The sequence below is a fragment of the Aotus nancymaae genome, unplaced genomic scaffold, assembly GCF_030222135.1.
Source record: "Aotus nancymaae isolate 86718 unplaced genomic scaffold, 86718_ANA_hifiasm-v0.15.2.pri h1tg000040l, whole genome shotgun sequence".
Lineage (NCBI taxonomy): Eukaryota > Metazoa > Chordata > Mammalia > Primates > Aotidae > Aotus > Aotus nancymaae.
The window spans coordinates 109,986,585-110,001,334 of NW_026988454.1; the positions used below are offsets into that span (position 1 = coordinate 109,986,585).

The following is a 14,750-nucleotide window of genomic DNA, read 5'->3' on the forward strand; positions in this document are numbered from 1 at the left end:
AGCTCATTTTACTAATGAGAAATCCCCAGACCAAAAGAGATCAAGGAACGATCCATTAATGACTGGTTCCCAACTGAGTATTACTTACACTCCACCTCAGTCCTCTCACATCTAGGAAAGATAGTCCTTATTTAGCTCAGGACAGATCACTGATCTTGGCATCCTGCTTGTGAGACATCTCTGGCATAATAAAGCTCTCAATAGTATGGAGAAAGAGAAGTGAGAATGTTGTGGTAGTAATATTGACTACAGTTCTAGATTCCAAATGTGGACAAGAAGTGAATTCATTAATTCAGGTAAATCACAACTTTGAAACAATGGAGAAATAACTTTGACACCTCCTATTGAGCAGCTCAAATCACATCTCAAAGCCACTGGTTAGGAAAAATTGTGTCAATTTCATAGGGAGATAGAAGCTGAGGTTGGCCCTGGATGCTTTTCCCCTTTCACATATGCAGCATGAAATCGAAAGTGGAACAGGTTAGGTCCTGAGAGCCACATTCCTGTCCTATTAAGAATATTTAGGTGAGTTTGGACAATTTACCCACCCAAGTCTCCTGTTTTTCATCTCTAAAATGAAAAGCCAGGACCAGAGCTAGTGATCATTAATTGTTTGGGGATCATGGGATCATTTTTTAAATCTTGTGAAAGCTCTAGACTTTGGTTCCCTAAAATGTACATATTCACATGTTCAGAATTTACTTATAATTTCATAGAGTTCACGAAAGCTCCAGTGAGTCTAGAAATAACCTCATTGAGTTTTCCCCACTCTAAAATCTATGGAATGAAAAGTCTATAATATAGTACCCCAAAGGGAGAATGATGTAGTGCACTGTAGGAAACTCTCCAGGACAAATGACTTTGTTTTGCCAACAACTGAATTGGAAAGGAGTAAAAAGACTGAGGTAGAAGGGAAACCTATAAATTAAAAGAGATTTAAGTAAAAAGTCAACCAATTGTAATGTGTGGGTCTTATTGGGATCCTGATTTAAACTAAATATTTAAAATAATTATGACATTCATGAGACTATTAGGAATTCAAACACAGGATATTTGATGTTAAGGAATTGTTCTTCAGTTTTTTAGACGTGGTAATGATACTGTGTTCTTGTTTAAAGAATCTTCATCTTGGGCCGGGCGCGGTGGCTCACGCCTGTAATCCCAGCACTTTGGGAGGCCGAGGCGGTTGGATCACGAGGTCAAGAGATCGAGACCATCCTGATCAACATGGTGAAACCCCGTCTCTACTAAAAATACAAAAAATTAGCTGGGCACGGTGGCACGTGCCTGTAATCCCAGCTACTCAGGAGGCTGAGGCAGGAGAATTGCCTGAACCCAGGAGGCGGAGGTTGCGGTGAGCCGAGATCGCGCCATTGCACTCCAGCCTGGGTAACAAGAGTGAAACTCCGTCAAAAAAAAAAAAAGAAAGAATCTTCATCTTTTGAAGATATATGAAAAGTATGTATCATAGAATAAATTATGTAATATCTGGGATTTGCTTCAAAATAATACGGACAGAAGCCAGTGAGTATGGATATAGATGAAACTAGATTGCTTATGATTTGTTAATTGTGTGTGTGATTACATGATACAATTCTGTTGTATATGTTCAAGGTTTTTCATAATTAAAAAATAAAATAGTATAGACTGCAGAGTTAGACTACAGAGGTATATATCCTAATTCTATCACTTACCAGCTCTGTGATCCTGAGAAGTTTCTTAACCTTTTTATAGCCATAAACAGGAATCATAATAATCATTCCCAATTCACAAGGTTGTTGTGATTATTAAATGAGTTCATATATGTTAGCACTTACCATAGTGCCTGGCACATAATAAGTGCTCCCTGACTGTTATTACCATTGTCTGGGGGAGCATGGTGAATGGAGAGTTTGGGCAGTGACTGGGAATTGGAAAAACTATGGAAGATTAAAGGCAGATTAAGGTGAAAAGGAAGGATAAAAGTGGGGGGAAATATGCTGGACACTTTAGAGAATGCAACATGTAGAAGGGTTTGGTTTATGTGACTCAAGTCTTTCTTTCCTTTTCATCTTCCCCACCCCCACTGTTATACAGTTCTGTATAAACATCACACACACACACACACACACACACACACATACACAGGTCCTTTTAGAGGGTAGAAGGGCATCTAATAATCCTTCTTCAAGGTAGAGTTTATGAAAAGAGCAGAAGGCTTTCTGATGGGCCACGGAGGAAGCTAAATGGCTGGAGCTTTTCGTGGAGCCATGGCCTTTTCCCTGTTTGTTGGGTTAGCCATGTATTTTTTGTTATTATTATCACCACTGGAATGTGAGGCAGACAGTGAACTTAAAGCCTTTGCACCCAAAGATGAAGGTGCTTGCAGGTAGATGAGTTGGTTGTGAATACTGAGAGTAGAGGCAAAGACCCAAGTGGGAATTTGCCAAGGTGCAACCCAGGAGCACCTGCTTACAGGGTAGACTCAGATGGGAAACACAGCCACACTGAAACTTGCTGCTCACAACATTTTCTCTATACTTAACTCCCTACCACAGAGGTTGTATTGTATTCATACATGTGATAAGCTTCCCAGCAGTATCTCTGCTGAGACCTGCAAATCCCATTTCTCCCTTTAATAGGGTATGGGTGGGGGGAAAGAGGAGTCTTTGTGTTCCATCCTCTACCTGTGCCTGCTGTGAGACTAAGAGACACTGGTTAGGAAAATTGTGTCAATTTCATAGGGAGGTAAAAACTGAGGTTGGCCCTGGGATGCTGTATTAAATTTTCTAGGGTCACCATAACAAAGTACCACAAGCTGAGTGGCTTTAAACAACACAATTTTTTTCTCTCACAGTTCCGAAGGCTAAAAGTCTGAAATTAGGATGCTGACAAGGCCATTCTCTCTCTGCCTGCCCCTCCCACTAACCCAGGCACCCCACCCCACGGCTTCTGGTTGTTACCAGCAATCCTTGGCACTCTTTAGCCTGCAGATACGTAACTCCCATCTCTGCCTCCGTTGTCACATCATGCTCTCCCCTGTGTGTCTCGATATCTTCACATGACTGTCTTTCCTCTGTCTTCTTTTCTTATAAGGTCACCAGTCATATTCAATTAAGAAATTGTCCAGTATGATCTCATCTTAACTGCTTACATGTACAACTACCATGTCTCCAAATAAGGTCACTAATTGAGGTAGCAGGGTTTAGGAGTTCAATATATCTTTCTAGGGGACACAACTAAACACATTAGATGGGAATCGAGAGGTAGGAAAAGTGAGTATGTGGACCAGTAAGGTTTCTTCTGTAGCCTGAGAACACATGGAGACCACAGTGAGAAAAGGCGGTGCTGCCAGTATGTCTGGTGGCGTGTGTACCAATGGAAGTTTCTTCCTGATGCCTGGGAGAGTCTGTGATCATGCAGACTGAGTGTCAGGGAAGGTATGTGGAGGAAAGCAAGAAATCTCACATTTCCCTGGGAAGATGAAATACATCTTACTCCGTGGTGGGTGGAGAAAAATCCCTCCCAAGGACATAGAGCTCCTATTCTGGTGAGAGATGTCTGGGAGCACATGGAGAGTGTGGATAAGTTTGTGCAGAACTCAGCACCACAGAACTCACAGCACATTGCTCAGTGTGAAGTGATAGAAATAATGACTGTGATTATTACCATTAGCACTTTCCAAACACAAACTTTGTGCCGGCTACTGTGTGCAAAGGTATTTTTCATGGAGTAAAATTAGATTCCAAGATAACTTATTCCTGTTTAGAAAAAACACTAGATGGGGATATTTTGTATGTTGCCATTGTTGTCTTGAAGAAATTGTTTACTGGCCGGGTGAGGTGGCTCACGCCTGTAATCCCAGCACTTTGGGAGGCTGAGGCGGGTGGATCACCTGAGGTCAGGAGTTAGAGATCAGCTTGGCCAATGTAGTGAAACCCCGTCTCTACTAAAAACACAAAAATTAGCTGGGCATGGTGGCAGACGCCTGTAGTCCCAGCTACTTGGGAGGCTGAGGCAGGAGAATCACTTGATCCCAGGAAGCAGAGGTTGCAGTGAGCCAAGATCACACCAACTGCACTCCAGCCTGGGCAACAGGGTGAGACTCTGCCTTAAAAAAAAAAAAAAAACATTGATTTAGCCTGGAATCATGCCCCAATTTATTTTAATGAGGAATAAGATATAGATATATTAAAAGGTCCTAAAGATGAGAAAGTAGTCACTAGAGTCATTTTATACACATTAGAGAAGCATGGGAAAATAATGTGAGGTCAGTGGTTCTTAAAGTGAGTTTCAGTCCTTCAGATCCTTCAAGTCATTACAGGGGGCTTCTGAGACTGTTTGTAATGTGAATTGCTCCATGTTGTATTCTAGCACAAAATACATTTAGGAATCTCAGCCTTGGTGTCATTCAACAAAAATAGTATAAGGACTTTTGCTTGGCTAAAGTGTCCAGAAATGAAATGAGAACTGCATCCTTAGGTTTACTTCATTTATGAGGGGTGGGGAGATGGAAATCTACATCATACTTCCCGCTTAACTTTAAACTTTTTATGGTTCACACAAGTGACAATGTGGGAAGTTAGATAAAAGAATCTTCTACACTTACTTAATTTTGATGGCTAGGAATATAGTCTCTGGATTCAAAGGCCTGAGCATCTGTGAGATCCCATTACTTAAGAGCCAGGTAATCGTGGGCAAATTTACTTTATGCCTCAGTTTCCTCATTTGCAAAATGGAGGCAGTATTAGTACGTACCTCACAGGGCTACGATGAGGGTTAAATGAAAGAATCTAGGAAAACAACTCAGCTCAGTTCTTGGCAAGTGGTGAGCACTAGATAATATAAACTGTTATCATCCCCAATTTACAGGCTCTGCCCTAGACTTGTCATTCCATTTCTGCCTAGAAGATTATCCAGAGTACAAACTAGTGTCCAAAGAATGAGAAAACATTCAAAGCAGAGGTGAACATTCTGGGCACTTTAAAAATGCTCTGAGAGGAAACTGGGAAGAATTCTGCAAGCATGAGAGTGTGGCCACAGGAACACAGAGTTTGCTGGGCCAGGCCTACACATGGAATAACTTGATGTCAATCTGGTTTTGTGCATATTGCAGGAAACAGAATTTGCCCTGTTTTCTAAAGGCAAGGTAATGTGCAATTAGTAATTAATCCATATCAATAGATAGCTACCCTGAATTTCCTTGGAAAGAATTCTTCCCCCCACCCAATGCCCCATTCCCAAAGTCACAGTAAAAGCAAAACTCTTCACAAGACCTATACAACCTGTCCTCATCTTCTGCTGTATTCTCCCTCTCTGTTCACACTGGCCTTCTGGCCATTCCTGGAATGCCCTAGCCTCAGAGTCTTTGCACTTCTTCCCTTTGCCTGGGAGAGAAACAGAGCCAGCTCCATCACCTTTCTTGGTGTTCTTCTCCTATCCTGTTAAAATGGCGCACTTACACCCTCCTCCAGTCTCTCCTCCTTGCTATCTGTTTCTCCTTGGCACCATCACCTTCTAACATATAATTTATTGATTTGGTTCATTGTTTTTCCATAAGGGCAGGGATTTGTGTGTTTTACTCATTCCTGTATCCCAAGTGACTAGAACAGAGCCTGGTACCTAGTTGTGCTCACTGTGGAAGGGCTGTCAGTGAATCCATATACTCACCAGTTCAGCAGGCCAGTCCTTACCTCCAGTGAAGGTATTTCTAGCACAGTCCTCTCTGAGAGCTTGATTCAGGAGAAACATTTCACACAATTCTTTCAACATGAGAGATAATGTATCATTGGCTTGGATTAATGAGCCAGCGTCAGCCACAACATCATCAAATTACCTACATAATGTAATGTCAGAAGGGAGTGTAATGTCACTGTCTCGGTACTCCTGTAAACTGAGCCAAAGACTGTTGATTTTGTAACTTACAGAATACAGTACTAGGCTGCTTAAAATGTCTAGTTTACAATATCTTTTTTTTTTTTTTCAGGAATCTTTACATGACACTGCTACACCTTTTATCACTGACAATATTTTGACATAAGCCTTATTTTTCCCTAACAGGGATTTTATTTTAGTGATGGGCCCAAGGATTATTTTTTCTTCCTACTTTTCTAGTTTAATAAGCATATATTACTTTAAGAAATAATGACTTTTTTGTGCTTTCTACTAAGTCTGCCAAACTCTTTCATATGGCAGAGAAACATTTTTAAAATCCCATGTTCAAGTTCATATCTCTTGTCAAAATCCCTGGGAAAGCTGACTGTTTAAAGAACTGACAATCCCATCAAAAGATAAAAGGGAGGATTTGGGATTTGGCAAGATTATCATCAGAATTGAGGACTTTCTCATCCAAGGAGCCAAACATATTTTCAGGAAACTGACTGGAGAGTAGGAATTGACTTTGTAATCCAGGCACCAAGGGCCTGTGGACAATGAACCTTTGGGGTTCTGAGAAGCTTCTGTGATGCAATGAATGCTTTATTCTGCATCCAAGGATGTGGGTGGAGTGAAGTCACTTTAACTCAAAAAAGAAATGATACAACTCTGGCTATGCATGAGATATTAGGATCAAAAGTTAAAAGATTATGTTAAAGTATACATAATACATAAAAGTGCTTCGTTTGCTGTGAAAAGCTCTGCAAGTATTTGGTGCTGATGTTTCTGATTAGCTGGACCCTGAATTTATCTCAAGGAGAAATGAGTTTAAACATTATAACTAGTTGTGTGACTTCAAACCAGCCACTCTACCTTTCTAGTGTTTTCTAGTTCAATGGAAACCTGTTTGGCCTTACTTACCTTATACAGTTATTTAGAAGCTCATATAGATGTGGAAATGTTTTAGAAATCATAATGCACAAAAAAATTGAGGTATTATGTAGGCTTCCCTATGGTCCGGGCCTCCTGGAATCTTAAAATATAGGGAATACCTCTTCCAGTGAGAATCCTGTTAGGTAAGAAAAGCCCTTACCATAGATAGATATGCTCCCAAAGTTAATATTGAAATGAATTATCTTTTTAATGCAATGATTTCCTTCTGTTATTTCTATAATAATTCCACAAAGGATATGGTTATTTTTTAAGGAGGTAGCCAGAGTGCAGCATGCTGTTTTTAACTTACCATGTCAGGAACCTGTACTTAGGTTGGAACCACACATCCCTTTCCTTGAAGGATGGGACTTTATGTACCTGGGAAGCCACTACTGCTTGTGGAAATTTAGGGCTTCTCTGTGTATCTGGATGTGTCAAGGATCCCCAAGACTGAGTTAAAACAACTAGAGGGCAGTGAGAAGGGTTGGAGAAGTAGCAGGAGTAACTGTAAGTAGAGGCAGCTTTAGGGTGACTGCCTTGCTACAGGGGAAGATGTTTCTAACCTCTGGAGGTAAAGGGGAGAGAGAGCTTAATCCTTCTGAAGAGGTTCTGACCCAAACCAGGTCCCAGCCTCCTGCCCCTCAGGCTGTGATTGGAACCACGATCTGGGGAGAGGGACCCTTCATGGCCCAAGGAAAAGATGCTGGTCTTGGTTTAGCAGACAGCAGACTCTGCCCGCAGGGCGTGTTGTTCCTCACTGTGGCATCTCCAGAGCTAACATGGTGCCTGTCACCCATAGGTGCTCAATAAGTTCTTGCTAAATCAATAATTGGAGAGTGGTTAAACTAGTAACAACAGAAGCATTTTCAAACAGCCTAGGGCCCCTGCTGGTGACCAAAAAAGGGTTTGGGCAAGAGTGACAACCATAATTGGACCAGTGGAGCCTCTGCCCATAGAAATGTTGTTTTCTTAGTGATTGTGATAGTACTGCAGCCTGAAGCTGCAGTAGCCTAGAGAATCACCTCTTACACAGCTATTTCAATCTGTGAAAGCTACAAAATTAGTTGGTTGATAGATGCCACATTTCACAACATGTACGTTGCAATACCTGCTATAGTTGAATTCATAATATAATTCATAATTTTTACATTTAAAAAATTGTAGCCAATAAATATTTTGAAATCTTTTACACTATTATCTTTGAAACTAGGAGTATTTATTTATATTGAAATCTTCAGAGAAATCAACTTCAGAGCTTTTTGTGGGGAAGCAATTTGTTCTACTCACGAGTAGGTATTAGGATGTGTATGTGTATATATGTGTATGGGGGTCTCGGTATAGAGATTTTTTAAAAGCTTTTATACTTTCCTGCTTCTTGATGGATGTAAAGTATCCTGACCTCCTTTTCTTTTTCTTTTTTTTTTGTGACTAGGTCTCAGTTTTTAAATTAAATTTCTGATTTTTAATTTTTTTACAATGACACTCTAATTTCTAAGTACATTTGAGCTACAAAAGGTATATACATGATTTCACATTTTTGTCTAGACAACATGAGAATGTCCACAGAATCTGTAAGATAACTGGCAGCTATATTGGAAAATATAACTAAAACTGCTGTGGCGAATAAAATAATTTAATCAATGAATAACTACTTTTGGATTATAGGTGATATGTAGAGAATTCTTTTTTTTTTTTTTTTTTTGCCGTAGGTGTATAAAATTTGGTCAAGTTAGTCAATAGTTAGCCGGTAATCTTGTGAACATTTTCTTAGCTTTTACCATTACTTTTTTTTTTTAAAGGAAGAAAGAAAGAAAAAAAAAAGAATGAAGGAGAGGGGGAAAAAAGGAAGAGAAAGAGGGAGAGAGAACGGGAGTATTGCTTTATTGCCTAGGCTAGAATGCAGTCTAGAAATGGGTATTGAAAACCTCTTTTATGCCAATAATTGTGCTTAACAATGGAGACAGGAAGGAATAAAGGAAGAAAATAACAAACAAGCAGCCAACCAATATTTCATTTAAACCTATGAAATGCTATGCAATTACTGAGGAGTGATTTACTTCCAATTATGTAGTCATTTTTGGAATAGGTGTGATGTGGTACTGATAGGAATATATGTTTTGTGTATTTGAGGTGGAGAGTTCTATAAATGTTTATTAAGTTTACTTGTTGCGGGTCTGAGTTCAAGTCCTGGATGTCCTTGTTAATTTTCTGTCTCGTTGATCTGTCTAATATTGACAATGTGATGTTACAGTCTCCCACTATTATTGTGTGGGAGTCTAAGTCTCTTTATAAGTCATTAAGAACTTGTCTTATGTATCTGAGTGCTCCTGTATTGGTTGCATATATATTTAGGATCGTTAGCTCTTCTTGTTGCATTGATCCTTTTACCATTATGTAATGTCCTTTTCCTGGCAATGTTATAAATAAAACCTTTTAGAGGGGGCCTCTCCAAGGTAGTCCTCGTCAAGACCTTGTGAAAGAAACAAAGTAGCCATTTTCTTTAAACTGCTGACACTACAACAATGCATATACAAAATCACTTTAATGGTTATTCATATAAGTAGATTTATATAGACAGAAAGTAGCTCCACTTTTTTCTTTGCCAAGCAATCAAGCAAACACAAGACCAATAGAATTAGTAGGCGGAAACCCTGGGGACAATAGCTGTGCCCTTTCTGAGTAAGACATGAATGCCATCTGGAGGAACCATTTGAAACTACAGTGCAGTAACCAAAGAACCTGTTTTCAAGCATAAAGGTACTTTTTGTGAACAAGTGGGCAACAGAGGAAGGAATAAATACCTTCATTCTACGGATATAAAGTCCTATTTCTTTCAAGCTTCCAGTAGAAGACTCTTGAGAATATTGTTACTGAGTGAAGTATTTTCAGCTGAAATGGGAAATGAACCCCTAGAGTCCTACAAGTATTATTAGCTCATCAGTAAATACAGGTCAGGAAGAATTAGCTAAGAGAGAGCAGGCAAATGCGTCCCTAATTTGCTGTGTCCTGCCATCTCCTCCCCCTACAATGCATTTCATTCATGAGAAGATATAAATGACTGATAGTTTAGTTATTTTAAAGGTATTTACATTTTCATAGGTTGAAAGTCTAAATTAAGAGAGAGAAAGAGTTAACTAGCAGGATTTCCAGTAGATATGAACTGTTGGAGGGGCTACAGTGATATAAGACAGCCATCTCCTTTATAAAATTGTTAATTAACTCCTTTTAAACTAGGTGTGTGTCTTACTTATACACTAACTTAAACAAAAATGTTTTAAAAGGAGTAATTCCTCAAAAGTCTGAGTAGTTAAAAATATCTGCATTTCCTATGTTTATTTCTAATAAGATTCTGGTGTTCTGAGGGCATGTCATAGAGTCTCCTATCTCAATGCCTCTCAAATATCTCCTATTAAAAAACTATTTCTAGGCCGGGTGTGATAGCTAATGCCTGTAGTCCCAACACTTTGGGAGGCTGAGGTGGGCGGATCACTTGAGCTCAGGAGTTCAAGACCTGCCTAAGCAACACGGCAAAACCCTGTCTCTACAAAAAATGTAAAAATTAGCCAGGTGTGGTGGCATGCTCCTGTAGTACCAGCTACTCAGGAGGCTCAGGTGGGAAGAATGCTTGAGCTGGGGAGGTTGAGGCTGCAGTCAGCTATAAACGCACCAGTGCACTGCAGCCTGGGTGACAGAGTAAGACCCTGTCTCAGAAAGAGATTTAAAAAAAAAAAAAAATTTCCAACCACTTGAGGGACCAAAACTTTTATAAATTAAAATTGTATGGCAATATCTTGATGCCTCTTCCTGGGCTCATCATGTCACAGGTCATTAACATTCAGATTGGCACTGGTCTATGCATGCATCTGAAGATCACTACTCTACCTCCAGTTCTCTCTTTCTAAAAATAGCCGGATTTGACCTAAAGATCTCTGCCTACAATACCACCAGTTATATTCAAGAGCTTGACTTATAACTTCTTCCCTTCTGTTCTCTTCCCTCCCTTCTCCTTCCAACTTTCAAAATAATAGTCTTTGAATCCATAATAATGAAAACTTCAAACACTTTCTAGTCCTTATTTAAATCTACTTCCAACATATTTGCACAATTTCCCCATCCTCTTGTTCAGTTCAACTCAGTTCAGTCTTGCTAATTTTATGTGTCATGAATTTGGCCTAGACACCAGAAACTTGTATAAGACACGTGGGTAGCACAGAAGTTCAGATATTTGAGGATTAACAGGAGAAATCTATCTAAGAAAACAATGTAGCTGACAAGACACATGCTTTCTTGCTATAAAGATTATTGGAAAGCTTCAGCTGAATATCATTTTTGTGTGTGGCCAAAATACAGGTTGAGAAAGTCTTTTGATTGATAAGCAATTCTAGCTTTCTGAGGTTTCTTTCATTCACTAGTTGAAGAGCAATATATATTTTTTCTAATTCCAATAACCCAAAACAGAAAATTCTACATGGGCATATATTAAGTATTCACACATTTCCATTTATAAGGCACCAAACCCACAAATCTCAAGAAAGGAAGAAAACAAAAGATTTGAGGACAACAAAGTAAACTCAGAGGAGGTTCATCAAACTGGAGTTAAATCAAGTCCCTTTTTAGTAAATAAGGGACCTTATACTGATAGGAATCACTGCCTGTGAAAAGAAGCCTTCTGAGCCCTTCTTTTGACACAGCCTCCTTCACTGGATTAGTGCAGGAGTAAATCCTCAGGGAGGGCTGCACGTCCAGAACACATCAATCCCAAGCACCACCTATCCCATAGAAGCTTGTGGGCAGCAATGCTCCAAATAAACCATGTTCTCACCCAAAGAAACCTTCAAGGACCAATCCACAGTAAGCACACATGCTTGCCTATCCTAGTACTTGAGTATTTTAAGAGTTCTGCTCTAAGCTGAGGCAGAACTGCCTGCCTGAGAACCCTGAACTGCGTTAGTTATGTGGGTTCTTCATGGGGCACCATCTATGTAGGAGGCTGCACCCTGGGTTCCTCTTGAAATAATGAGGTCCCTAGAGGGACCCTTAGAACCAACTGATCCTACCAAGAGCTTTTAAAACATGCTGGTCAAATCTGCAGAAGATTCCCTGGTGCAATCCCGGTATCTTGGTCTGTAAGGCAGCCCTGATAACTCTCAAGTAATCCTGTAGTCCACTGGTATAAAACAGAAGGGTCCCATGACATCATACAGTATCTACGCTTATTGGCTGGGCCTCCTGGTGACGCTTGGCACTGTAATTTCTAGTACTGTTTACATTAGTATTATATGAGAATAAGCTTCCTGAATGTCCACTTAAATCCAAGCATTTCCTGGAAGTATGACTGCTTCCTAGTCCTTTATAGTACCATGCAAGGTAGGGATGGGAGTGAGCAATACTTCAAAGAAAACTGCCAGGTAGACAGTTATCCTGAGAAAAGGGTTAGTATTATAGCTGGTGAGAAAGGAAGGACCAGAAATCAGATGAACTGAGTAACTCACTATGTCATCTTGAAAACTTTTCCACTCTGGACAATTTGAAATCTAAATGAAAGTTGGTCCTTGGATCAATTTATTCCATTACCAAGGACCAGCATAGTAGGATAGCCATTCCAACAGGGTGAGGACCAGCCACCTACTTACTTTCCAGTCTAATTTTATTATCCTTTCTGCTCTAGGAATTGCCCCTGGAGGCCACAATCAAAATTTTGCTAAATTTTCAGGCATGAAGATGATTTGCCTTAATTCAATGTCTCATGAATCTTAGCCAAGATCCCTTCCGTTCCTGTGCCTTGCAAGGCTATGATCCAAAAGGAAAAGGAGTATTCCTTTTATTAACAACAACAAAACTCTGAAATCCTTTGGCTTTCAAACACTGCAGCTATAACATATCCTTGGATATATGTATTAATTTAAAAGCCAATCCTTTAAAAGTCAGCTTCTATTGTATCAAGTTTTCTCCAAATTATGAGGGGTTGCCTCCACACCTTGCCCCAAGTGCTACCCTCAGGAATCTTTCTTGGTCAGTCTGGCCTTGACTTTGTGCCTCAGAAGGGCTGCGGTGGCAGCACTGCAGGCAGCCAAGAAGAAGAAGGAGAGGCAGGCCACGTAGACAGACAGGGGTCCATGGCGCTGCAGGAAGATCTCCTGCCGCCCCTGGTAGTCCAGGAGGATGGCCTCCAGCTGGGAGAGCGTGCAGATGGACAAAAAGGCATGGAAGATCTGATGCCCATGGCCCACGATGTCACACGAACCCGGGAAGTACTTTTCAGGCACTGGGCAGGAGAAAAAATAAGCACTGACCAGGAAGAAGAGGATCTGGAGGGTGTGATACCAGGCTGCTTGCTCCTGGCAGCCAGCCAGGTGGCAGAGTGCCACACGGTGTGCCACAGGGCTGATGTCTAGGATGAAGGCCAGCCCTGCCGGCACCACTTGACAGATCTTCCTCATGACTGGGTAAGGCCTCCGGTAACGATATTTGGCATAGCAACAGCCAGCACAGGATAACCAGCCGCAGAAGGCAGCTGCTGGCAAGAAGAAAAGCCAGAACCGCTCATACCAGGCCTGGTCAGAGCTATAGAAGAAATGAGCCAAAGCACTGCCATATTGGTAAACGCTCACGCCAACATAGTCCACAAAGTAGAAGGTGTAGTGGGAGAGCTCCGACTTGGACTGCAGAAGGTGTGCCAGAAGGCTGCAGGTGAGGTAAGTGATTGACGACAGGATGAAGAGGAGCAGTGGCAGGGAGTGGGCAGACGCCCATGGCAAGGCCTCAGCCTCGGCAAAGGCCCAGAATCGCAAGAGAACGGCCAGGGCTGCCAGTAAATGGGTCCAGACGTTGACCACCTCGTTGTGTTTCTGAAAAAGGCTGAAGAAGTAGTAGCGCCACTCGTGCCCTGTGGGGCGGTAGCCGGTGCGGATGTAAGGCTCCCGGAAGAGCTGGGGCACGTCCGTTTCCGGGACAGTGCAAGGCATCTTGGGAAGCCCATCCTCCAGGATCTTGGGCAGGCGGCGCAGCTGCTGTCCGCTGACCGACAGGGTGCTCAGGCGCTCCAAGATGGCGGTCGTCATGGCCGTAGCTCGCCCACGCTCCGAGCCGGGCACTCAGGACAGGGGATGTAACCTGCAGAAAAGAGGAAAATTGGCAAAGCTGCAGTGAGACACGAATGAAGATAAGGTGGACAAGGAAAACTATGGCTATTTTCTTTTCTTTTTTTTTAAGATGGGGTCTCACTCTGTCCCCCAGGCTAGAGTGCAGTGGCGCAATCACAACCCATTGCAACCTCTAATTCCTGAGCTCAGGTGATCTTCCAGAGTAGCTAGGACCACAGGTGTACGCCAACACCCCCGGATAATTTTTTGTTGTTGCTTTTGTTGTAGAGAGGGGGATGTCTCTATGTACAGCAAGCTGTGCCCAAACACCTGGGCTCAAGCATTCCTACCCCCTCCTCAGCCTCCCCAAGTGTTGGAATTACAGGCGTGAGCCACCAGGCCGGCTATGATCTGTGGTTATTTTAATGGAACATGGTTTCTAGTGTAGTAGGGGAAGCAGGGAGCTGCAGACAGCTTCTTTGAGCCTCCTTTTCTTCATCTGTCGAATAATGGAGTTGAACCAAGATCCTTTACTATCTATAAGGGATCTTGGTTCAAGATTTTTTTTTTTAAACAGTTTCACTTGTTGGCCAGCTGGAATGCAGTGGCGCAATCTTGGTTCACTGCAACTTCGGTCTCCTGGGTCCAGGCAGTTCACCTGCCTCAGACTCCCAAGTAGCTGGTATTACAGGCATGCATCACCAAACCCAGCTAACTTTTTGTATTTTTAGTAGAGATGGGGTTTCACCATGTTGGCCAGGCTGGTCTTGAACTCCTAACCTCAAATGATCCACCCGCCTCAGCCTCCAAAAGTGCTGGAATTACAGGCATAAGCCACCGTGCCTGACTTGTCCCAATATTCTATGTTTACTATACTCAGTG

The 14,750-nt window shown here is 41.6% G+C and overlaps 1 protein-coding gene across 3 annotated transcripts in view; it reads right to left on the reverse strand.

The window, feature by feature from the left end:
• Positions 1–9,309: 9,309 nt before the first annotated feature.
• The window catches only part of PAQR8 (progestin and adipoQ receptor family member 8), a 38,768-nt gene continuing 33,327 nt past the window's right edge, over positions 9,310–14,750 (reverse strand). For all 3 annotated transcript variants that reach the window (XM_064360985.1, XM_012441617.2, XM_064360984.1), the window contains one exon: positions 9,310–13,899. In XM_064360985.1, coding sequence (XP_064217055.1) covers positions 12,783–13,847 — 1,065 coding nt within the window. In that variant the 5' untranslated portion in view covers positions 13,848–13,899 and the 3' untranslated portion in view covers positions 9,310–12,782. The remainder of the gene's footprint in view (positions 13,900–14,750) is intronic.